An 11,561-nucleotide genomic window follows, 5' to 3' on the forward strand; every position below is an offset into this window, starting at 1 on the left:
AGTTTCAAGTGAAGACTTTTCCGCTGGTCAGTAGAAAAGAGCAGAAACTTTGCCCTTAGATTTGGGTTTAGGTGTAAGTAGGTTTAAGTGTTACTTGGCGTCACTATGGAAGTCCTCACAAGTATAGTGAGGAAAAAAAGGGTGTGTGTGCTCATCTTGACATGTCCTCACAGTGATAGGACAACATGATGTTTTTGCTCAAGCGAGGACATTTTGTTGAGCACGTGGTGTTTTTGCCACAAATTAAATTTTTTGGGAAAAACAAAGAGAAAGTTCAGGGTCAGGTGTCGGATTGTTTGGCTACAGTAATAAAAAATCAATAGAAATCAATAAAGGTCCTCACTATAAATGTAAGACAAACATGTGAGTGTGTGTGTGTGGAAAAAGTTCCTCATCGGCGTGTGTGTAAATCAGTGTGTGTGTGTGTGTGTGTGTGTGTGTGTGTGTGTTCACTACACAGGGAGTTTTATCAGTGCCAGTGTCAGGAAGTGAGCAGCTTCAGCTGGTGAGACGTGAGAAAACCAGTGTTTATCTTTGAGAGTCAGAGTGTGTGTTCACACCAGCGCTGCCTCAAACACACAGACACACACAGAGGACAGTAAGGTAAGAGGGCCTTTAATGAACTTTAAAATCTCCTGCTTTTAGTTTCCATGTTAAATGTACAGTTACTAAAACTGAAGGATGAAACTTTCAGTCTGTTTGAATAAAATCAGTTTAATTTTCTCTCAGCGTCTACCTGAAAACACGTCTTATGCAAAAGTTAATACGCAATTACTGTTTATTTCCTGATTTTAATACATTGTGGAAAAAAATTGTTTTCTTCCCCAATATGTTAAACTTCGCAAAATTATTTTCACTCAGAAATTCAACAACAACATTAACGACATTTTGACTTTGCATATGATTATTATATTATTATGATATTTATCTGGGCAGTAAGTATTTGTGTGTTTTAAAAAAAGCATATGTATATATATATATATATATATATATATAGTCAATGAGTGTGTATATATCATATATATATATCATATTCAGCGAGTATATATCACATATATTATACATACAGTAATATATCATATTCCTGATCACTGTCTTCATGCTTATTTGTGTTTATTTGTGTTTATTTGTGTTTATTTGTGTTATATCCAATGTTATGTAGTTATGCAGTGTTCTTACTGAGACAAACACACTTACAGCCCAGATCAATAGTTTCAATCAGGTTCCATGGCTGCCCAAGACTTTTGCCCAGTACTGAAAGTTTGAAAGCCTTACTGTAAAGCTTTAAAGCAAATTTGTGTCCTTGGTCAACTTCAAACTCAATTAAGAGTGACTTTAATTGGCCCACTGAGGACCTTCAGTTGGACACTGAGGAAATATGTGACCTGCTGAACAGTGACCGCAGCACTTTATGAGCTAACGCCATGCGCTCTGTCCAGTTACAGTCAAAGTGATCTGCTGTGAATGCGTTTGTCCAGGAGCTGATAGTGTAACATGGTGTCAGATTAGTCGCCATGACAATGACGTTGCTTCAAAGGCTGTAAGATCTTAATAGCTCTTCAAAAGCCATGTACTGAAATCTAAGCTTGCAGATGAATGTCTGAATGCATCTTCACAGCTTTCAGATAATCAGTAAGACCCCAAACAGAGAGCCTGTTTACAACCCGCATTGAGGTGTTTCGTGTCCAGATTGTATCTGGATAAACTTTGTCCAGATTTTGTTTACACTTTTCACTTAAACGCGTCTCAGTGTGACCAGATGAGATCCGACTGTACTTTTATTGTGTAAAGTCATGTCGGCAGAAACGTCGTTTCGGTTTTACTTTTGTTTAATCTTCCCCGTCACGAGACAAATGGACAAGCTTGGACGCTTTCATCAGCCTGGAGTCATGAAGGCTGTTGGTTTGGGGAACTCCAGCCTGGCATCCTCCATCTTTAGATTCCTTGTTTAACCTCTTATTCTCCAGGGGATATTTTGGTTTGTCCGTCTGAATTTCCATGACCAAATCGTGAGGCAAATTATTCAGTAACTGCATGAAATAAATGTACATTTTTATTTTATTTATTTGTTTATTTTTGTTAAAAGCTCCCCTCAAATTAACAGAACATGTTTTATGAGCTACACATATTGCTATATGCTTACAATTTACTGCTGAAAGCCAAAAATCTTAGTGTTATTTTATAATAATAATGTTTACAGAGCAGATCACTGAAGAGACGCCATCTGTTTATAGTTTATAGCCCAGATTTGTGGAAAAATGGGTCGACTTTCAGTAAACAAATAAACTGAGTTCAGCTTCTTTTATTATAAGGGTGTAAAATGACATCACCCATCTATTTGACTGGAAAGAAGACAGTCACAGCTTTCATACGACCCCCACCTTTAGAATGTAGCTTATGAAATATGAAAGTTATGAAGAATATGACGAAGTGCGTTTTGGAACCACCGGTGGCCTCAAGGAGTTGAAGAGGTTAAAGTCTCACCTGCTCAGCAAACGCTTTTCCTCTCATGTAATATTAGGGGTGTTACGATTCTCCGAATCCACAGTTCGGTTCATACCTCAGACTTTTATTAAATCACCAACAATTTGGGGCTCTAAAGAGAAGAACACTACAGAACATGGGCTACAGCTCAGCTACCTTTACACAGAATAATAATTTCCTCATTTGCATTCGCTTTAGTGTTAAATGTAATATGAAAAATGAGTTTTGATACCTTAGTAATGTAATGAGAGCTCAAGTGCGAGTCTTCACTTCTGACTTTATTATTATCCAGATGGTGTTGACATCAAAAAAATGAAAGACACTAACAACAAAACAAAGCAACTGTAAACATGATAACTTTTCATCAAATTGATGCTAAAAGTTCAGATGGACTGAAAGTTTAAATGACTGAAAGTTTGAGTAATTGAAAGTTCAGATGATTGAAAGTTCAGAAGGATGGAAAGTTTAAAGAATTGAAAGTTCAGACAGATTGAAAGTTCAGATGGATTGAAAGTTTAAATGATTGAAAGTTCAGACAGATTGAAAGTTCAGATGGATTGAAAGTTCAGATGGATTGAAAGTTTAAATGATTGAAAGTTCAGATGGATTGAAAGTTCAGATGGATTTAAAGTTTCGATGGATTTAAAGTTCAGATGGACTGAAAGTTTAGCACTTTCCACCCAGTTCATCCACTTGTCTCAAGGAGAGATAATCTGTGTGAAATTAGAACTGTGATTTATCATCGCTGGTGATGACTGTGACTTCTAATGGTTAATAACAGGTAATCTTTACACATAAGGGTTCATTTATTAACCATGATGCCTCCAATTATCAGAGCACACTGGTTCCTGATATCTTAGCCTAACGTCCTTCATTCGTTCAGTGTAAAACGAGTTGCCTTGCTCTACATGGACGTTCCTTCTGTTTCTCTGCTAAACCCCCCAGAACATCATCAAAACCACACAATGGAAAACCACAGAAACGCTGTTTCTGTCAGACACCTGTTTCCTCACTGCTGTGCGTCTTCTGCCCCACACAGTGGTGTCTCAGTGGCTGAGTGGCCTTAAAGGGCTCACAGCGCTAAAAACTGAATTCTGACCGTTTTTCTTTTAAGTAAAAATATTTGGTCAGTCAGCCTACTGCAGTTTAGCCCCGCCCATCCAGCCTACAACCACGTAGCTCAGCCTATTCATCTTATCAGTTTATTAATCGTAAGTTTAGCCCCACCCATTCAGCCTATATCCGTTTAGCCCCACCCATTCAGCCTATATCCGTTTAGCCCCACCCATTCAGCCTATATCTGTTTAGCCCCACCCATTCAGCCCACAACAGTTTAGTGCCACCCATTGAGCCTATGGCAGTTTAGCCCAGCTCACTTGGCCTACAACCATTTACCCCAACCATTCAGCCTATGGCTGTTTAGCTCCACCCATTCAGCTTAGAACAGTTTAGCCTGCCCATTCAGCCTAGAGCAGTTTAGCCCCGCCCATTCTGATTGAAGTGATGTGGAGTGTTGTTCCTGCAGACAGTCACAGTTGTGGAAGATGTGGAAAAATGTTTGCAATTAATTTGGTACATAACCCCACAAAAATACAACAGAACTGTAGAATATGGGCCCTTCAAAGATTCATCTTTCCTGCAGGATGACGGACATTGAGAAGCAGCCCATTCCTGAAGAGGTGGGCGGTGGGCCCAGTGTGTCTGCAGTTGCCTCGCCTCCGTATCCCACTGGAGCTGGACAGATGCAGCCGCCTCCACCCTACCTGCCCCCTCCCTACCCCTACGGCCCGATCGTCCAGCCCCCTTACCCTCCAGTAGAGGCATCCTGTGCCAATAGCCTCATCCCTCCCCCAGACTACACCGCTTACCCCCCCATGCAAGGCGGCTGCGTAGCGGACAACCTGCCCCCAGAGGAGAGCATGGTGATGCAGGACACAGGTACGTTCACACTGGGCTGGGACCACAGATGAGTTCTTCATGAGTTCTTCTAGGAAACTTAAGTAGCCAGCAAGTAATGGAGACCGACCCATTAGCATGGTGCTAACGGCATGTCTAAATCAGCACAGACTTGCCTCACACTGTGTGGAGTTCTTAGGACCTCTGATGTGCTCATGAGGTTTCAGACACTGTACACACATTCAGGAGGGGAGGGAACTGAGTACATTATATATTTTTGTGGTATCATTTAAGAGTAGCCTTACTTTGTGCTTCCGCTAACTGGCTACTTTATCAGAAACACCCATCTTGTGTTTCCACTAAAGGGCCACTTTATTAGAAACACCTACCTTGTGCTTCCGCTAACTGGCCACTTTATTAGAAACACCTATCTCGTGCTTTCACTAACTGGCCACTTTATTAGAAACACCTATCTCATGCTTTCACTAACTGGCCACTTTATTAGAAACACCCACCTTGTGCTTCCACTAACTGGCCACTTTATTAGAAACACCTATCTTGTGCCTCCACTAACTGGCCACTTTATTAGAAACACCTATCTTGTGCTTTCACTAACCGGCCACTTTATTAGAAACGCCCACCTTATGTTTTCACTTCCTGGCCACTTTATCAGAAACACCTACCTTGTGCTTCTGCTAACTGGCCACTTCATTAGAAACACCAAACTTGTGCTTCCACTAACTGGCCACTTTATTTGAAACACCAACTTTATGCTTCCAAGCCAAGAGTGGCTCTGTGGTCAGAACCTGACCAATGATGAAGGACTAGAGGATCTGCATTAACAGATGAATTAAAGCCTTCAGCTGTACACCAGCAAGGAGGAGTGATTTCTGGTAAAGTGGCTGCATTTCGATTCTGGTGTATGAAGGATAACTGTGTTCACTCTCGAACAGGAGCCGTGTGTCCAGAAACCCAACCTGCCTTTATATCATCGTTTGATGACAACACCGTGCGGCGGGCGTTTATCAGAAAGGTTTGTGCTGTTATTACTGTCTTGTAGCAATTAAAAAAAATATATTTTCCACATTTAAAGACGTCACTATTTACATTTGTCTCAGAAACAAACTTTAAGCATGAGCCTTTGGCTCCCGTTCCTCTCTGTGTACCTGAGCAGGTGTTCAGCGTGGTCACACTGCAGCTGCTGGTCACCTTCTCCGTGGTGTGCGTGTTCACCTTCTCGGACAGTGTGAAGACTGCTGTGAAGAAAAACATTTGGGTGTACATTAGCTCCTACATCATCTTTCTGGTGGTGGCACTGGCTCTGAGCTTCTCCTCCTCCTTAAGCCGCTCGTACCCCTGGAACTTCATCAGCCTGGTGAGAGACTGTTTGTTTTCAGATATGTTCAGTATTTTATATATATATATATATATGTACATATTTTGGACTGACCGTGCTGCTGTAGGAGCATTGGAGGTGTGGCCATGCAAAGTTCCCCTTGCAAGAAGAGACATTTGATGTTCATGTTGCTGTTGTTCAGTCTAAGATGTGCACATGTGTTACTGGTGCTATTCTGTGCTGGGCTGTGCGGTAGTTAATGCCTACCGTAGGGTCCAGAGTGTACGGCTGGAGATGACCTGCCTGCTATCCCAGAGACTTGAGTAGCGCTTGCTGCCTGTTCAATGCTTCCAGCGTCTTCTTCTTCTTCTTCTTCTTCACTGATGCTACACTGGTGTCAGAAGTGGGATCATTCCCCCCAGCAGCAGGGACAGCAGACAGATTACCTCCAGCTGTACAACCTCTCCCTACGGTTGGCACCAACATATATATATATATATATATATATATATATATATATATATATATATATATATATATATCACATATGGGACATATTATTACATATAGGTTCTTACATATATAGAACACATAAGGGATATATTATTATTTATTACAATATAACAAGGGGTCACCATGACTACAACACAAATATTGCCATTTTATTTACTATCCATTTATTTTACTATTACAGTTCATACAGTTCATACAGACCATACAGTTCATACAGACCATACAGACCATACAGTCCATACAGTTCATACAGACCATACAGTCCATACAGACCATACAGACCATACAGTCCATATAGTCCATACAGTTCATATAGTCCATACAGACCATACAGACCATACAGTCCATACAGACCATACAGACCATACAGTCCATACAGTCCATATAGTCCATACAGACCATACAGTCCATACAGACCATACAGACCATACAGTCCATATAGTCCATATAGTCCATACAGACCATACAGACCATATATGGAAACTAAATTGCAAAAACAGCCTGTTTTGAACTCATTTTGTCATTTTTCCCAACTCATTTACATATTAATCCTATGGCAGTTTAGCCCCACCCACTCACACAGGAGCTATAAGGAGTGTATGAATTAAGATTACATGTCATGTGGATACGAACCAGGGGTCACCATGACTACAACACATATATAGACATTTTATTTACTATCCAGAACCACCAGTGAACCTACACGAGTCTTCTGAGTTTATATGGAATGTTGATGATGGAAAATAGTGGAAAATCTGAAATAATAAGTTTTTTTTGGGGACTATTTTGCCTCACAGCGCCCTGCATGTATCCCTCCACCATGAATGGAGTTTAAGTTCTCTAAACTATCATAAAACAGTGTCTCAGTCATCAGGCAGTGAATTCATAACCATTTCATGTAGGAACTTTCTGTGAGGGAGCTTTTAGAGGTGGACGTCTGGTTCCTATCACCACCACTGTGAACAGTTCTCGGTAAGTTTATCTAGAACAGAGCGTTTCACACCAAACCGCTCTGAACCACTCTGATTACATATTAACAGATTAATTATGCAGAAATAAAAAAAAAATCAGTGGAGTTCCCCTTTAAAGATGAAACTCTTTGCCTGTGAGATGAAGCTGAGGTTGAGAAATATTGTGTTGGTGACTGGATCGCTGGTTAAGATGGTTGGGACACTGCTTTTTGGGTAAATCTGACAGTGTTCAGCCTTCACTTGTCTCTTGACCTGGTTCTCATGCAAGCATAAAAAGACTTACCACACAAGCAGGACATGAACTCCTTTGTGGTCACTCTTCTCTCTCGCTCTTACTCTTTCTTGCCATTAAGCACTTTCTGCAGCTACACTGTGGCGTCTTTTTCCATCCACTGTTTCACACTGCATTGTACCTTTCTGTCTCTCACAATTCAACTATCCAGTCAAACATGGGGTTCATCGACTTCAGGCCTTGAGTGTTTGAGGAGATCAGAACACGAAACACCACTTTCATCACCGACTGCAGAGGTTCTCGACTGCTTTCACGTTCCAAACTGTTAAGAAGAGCTATTTTGTCCTTTCAACAAAAATCAGTCCATCCTTGGAGCCACAACATTTTATGTCCATTTTACCATCTTGACTGTAAATATGTCTCAGTATGTGCTGATGTGCTGATATAGACTAAAAATATAAACAAAAACACAGACTTACTTTGCTCTGCTTTAAGTTTTAGATCAGCTATAGTCACTTTTCTCGCATCTCCAACAGGAAACTTTTCCACAAAAAAGTTTCCTGTAAAATGTCTCTCAACGTTCGCCTTTACGAGGCTGAAGTCGTTTTCTGGTTCAAATTTTCCCGTTCCACCTTAAATGGCGCCTTAGTGCCAGAATGTAACTGTTGCACCATTTAAGGTGGAACAGGAAAAATTGAACAAGAAGCTGGTGAACGAGAAGCGACTTCAGCTTTGCAAGGTTTTAGTGTCACTGCAGGTTAAACGTATCAGGAAACCAGCTGGAGTGATTATAAACATTAATAAGTCCATTCGTCTCTAAATTATCGATGTTCGTCTTAAATCTCTCTCTTTGTCGTTTCGTTAGCTACTAGATAGGCGAGACTGTAGTCTGTGTTGCTATGGTGACCAGCAGTCTGCGCTGATCTTCAGGGTTAAAGGGTGAATTAGCAGTTCTACATTAACTCCAGAGTTTAAGACCATTTATTGTTAAACTGTGTTGAACGATCAGCAGAGCTTTATTTTACTGTAAAGGAGGATTATTTTATTTTTACCTACAAATCAGATTCAGCTGTGGAGCCACAACAGGACAGTGAAAGAGCCGCATGCAGCTCTGGAGCCACATGTTGCCGACCACTGACCTAAATAACGTTACCTAGATTTTCAAAAATAGCTGTTCCGTCCCGACTTTGTTTCCAACTCATTAACAGCTAGTTGTATCTTATAAACAGTGTGTTAAGCCACAGTGTGGTGAGTATTGTATTTGTGTTTACAGTCAGTGGTGACCCTGAGTCTGTCCTACATGGTGGGAACTGTGGCCTCTTTCCATAACACCGATGCTGTCATCATCGCTATGGGCGCTACACTTGTCATCTCCTTCACCATCATCATCTTTTCCGCTCAGGTAAGATCTAACGCTGCAAATACAATTATTTCTGTAACTGATGATTGTAATCTATCAGAGTGACTGTGTGGATCATATGAACATTATAGAGCACTTTTTAAATGAAACAGTAGAAGCCATATCGCCCCCTACACTTCCTGTAGTGTATTACAGTCTGTCAGAGTGACTGTGTGGATCATATGAACATTAGTGGTCCTTTAGAAGTTTGGGAATACCCTGTCTTCTTTCGCAATTTTTGAGAGTTTGCTTTTGGTTTTGTTTTCAATTAAGTAAGAAAAAAACAGCTATTTACAAAAAGGATATATTTGGAGAATATAATTTTCTTACAACACAGTCTTTTTCAAACTACTGTTAAAAGCATGTATTGTAGTACTATCACTAATACCATCACAAATAGTTACGTGTTCTTCAAAACAAATCTGCTTATTATTGGTAAGAAAACATGCTGATTTGTATTGAAACATTTCAAAGAGGTGTATCTAATCTCAGTCTACATATGGAGAACTGTAACTCTCAGTGATTTTGTCTTCTCGTTGGCTTTGCTACATTTCAGACTCGCGTGGACTTCACCATATGCAATGGCATCCTTACCGTCCTGGCAGTGGACCTGCTCATGTTTGGATTCTTCACCATATTTTTCTACAACAGTGTCGTGCAGGTTGTGTATGGATGTCTTGGAGCTCTGCTTTATTCACTGGTAAGTCAGCTGATCTAATTATGCACTACAGCAATACAGGACCACTTTCATTTGTCATCAGATTTCCAGGCGTAAAGAAGGGTGTTCCTCAAGGTTCCACTGTGGGACCATTTCTTTTTCCCAGTATAGTGTTTTTCACAGTGACTCAGTGGCTCTTATAATGAATACAATGTGCTGGTCAGTCCTGCTAACAGACTTTGAACGCAGTTGACTTTCAGAAGGACTGAGAAAAGGGCCTCATGATGAAGTGAAGAACTAGGTTGAGACACTTTGTAATCTTGTGTGAAGAGAAGTTTGAGAAATCAGTGTGTTGTATGCGTGGGGAAGGAAGTGCAGGGTAAAGTTGGGAAAAGCTGGAAACAGGCGTTGCGCAACAGGACGTTACCTCATATTATAACAGGCTGAAAAGGCCACAAATCGGGGTGCATTTCCCGAAAGTGTTGTCGAAGTTAGAGAGACCATCATTTAGAAAACTCTCCACGGTTACCACAGTGGTTGCTCAACAACGCTTTCAGGGAACAGTCTAGGCTGGGTAGTACCAGAACATACAGTTGCCCCTCGTCAAATGACGTTTTGTTGATTTTCTAAGTGGAAGTAAGTTAACAAATCTTAGAAACTTAGAAAATAAACAGAAATTGTGCCTGAAAATGCCATGTTTAACTTTGCAAGTTAAATTCCAGTCACAATACTGATGTTTTCCCCAAATCGTTCAGCTGTACGTGGAGGAGCTGAAACAGGGTGGATGGAACAATGCAGTGAGGTCTGTTATGAGACTGGGATCCTGTTTAGATCTTACTGTCTCTCTCTCTCTCTTTGTGCTGCAGTTTCTGGCTGTGGACTGTCAGCTGGTGATGGGTCGTGAGAAGTACAGCCTGAGTCCTGAGGAATACGTCTTTGCAGCCTTAGTCATCTACCTGGACATCATCATGATCTTCCTCTACATCCTCATGATTCTTGGTGGAAGCTCAAAAAACTAGCTCAAACATGAGTACAAAATATAGACATTTCCTCGTCTGTTTTCAGACAATTCAGGACGGACTGCTGAGTTTTCCGTCTTCTCAAACTTCTCAGGAATCTCTCTTATCTATCTATCTTGCTTTTAGCTAGTTCTGTATATTAAAAAAGATAGTCGTCGAAGACAGAAATAGAGTTGGTGCTGTTGCTATCTTTCCTATGCGTGTACAACACATCTTTTAAATAAATGTTATATTACACGATTATGTAAATTAGGATACAGTGTAAACAAATTCTCTTCTTGTAAATTAAACTGAATATTTAGTATTGTTTTGGTTTATTTAGAGCCTTTTACAATGACTGTAGAAAAAGTGGACTACTGAGAAAGCTCTTGTTTTCCAGTCATATTTCCCGGACAGAAGGGTGTACCTCAAGGGTTGATTTTAGGGCCGTTTCTGTTTTCTTTAAAGTGTCGTTCAACTGAAAAAGAGGACATTACAATGCCATCCATTCATAATTGCACAGTACTACTGTCTGTGCTGCTTTAATGTAGTACTTTAGCACTGTTACCTTTTATTTAACTGAGTCTTCTCTTCTATTGAATAGGTACAGAGCGATAAATGTGACTGATTAATTGTTGACCTCCTTTTTTATGTTCTATTGTACCTTAATTTCAAAACTTAGTCCACATTATCAATTTCTGTATCAGGCACAGTCCTGGGCAACACCCAAATAAATGAATGTGATGTTTAGTCTGCTGTAAAAATGTGAGGTTATTTCTTATTTATGATTATGAGCTGCCTGGATTCCTAACAAGAACAGTGATATATAATATTATTATTATTATTATTATTATTATTATTATTAATAATTTATTTATTCCTGAAGTGAAAATACAAGGGAAAAAATGGATTGTAAAACCAGCAAGAACTGCACATGCACTTCTGCTTATGTCTGATCAATAAATATTTTCTCAAGTATTTTTGGTGTTTTTAATTCGTAGATTTACTCTGATGACAGAACCGAAATCCGAAATGTAGAAAACTTAAAGCAAGAAAGACACGTTCAAATATGAC

At 40.1% G+C, this 11,561-nt stretch overlaps 1 protein-coding gene across 1 annotated transcript; it reads left to right on the forward strand.

The window, feature by feature from the left end:
- The first annotated feature begins 462 nt into the window (after positions 1 to 462).
- On the forward strand, positions 463 to 11,206 carry si:ch211-284o19.8 (protein lifeguard 1). Its single transcript, XM_036596250.1, has 7 exons — positions 463 to 603; positions 4,127 to 4,422; positions 5,334 to 5,413; positions 5,555 to 5,755; positions 8,706 to 8,834; positions 9,388 to 9,531; positions 10,356 to 11,206. Exons 2-7 carry the CDS (start codon positions 4,128 to 4,130, stop codon positions 10,506 to 10,508), a joined length of 1,002 nt encoding a protein of 333 aa, XP_036452143.1. The 5' UTR covers positions 463 to 603; position 4,127; the 3' UTR covers positions 10,509 to 11,206.
- The last annotated feature ends 355 nt before the right edge of the window (positions 11,207 to 11,561 follow it).

The sequence above is a fragment of the Colossoma macropomum genome, unplaced genomic scaffold, assembly GCF_904425465.1.
Source record: "Colossoma macropomum unplaced genomic scaffold, Colossoma_macropomum, whole genome shotgun sequence".
Taxonomy (NCBI): domain Eukaryota; kingdom Metazoa; phylum Chordata; class Actinopteri; order Characiformes; family Serrasalmidae; genus Colossoma; species Colossoma macropomum.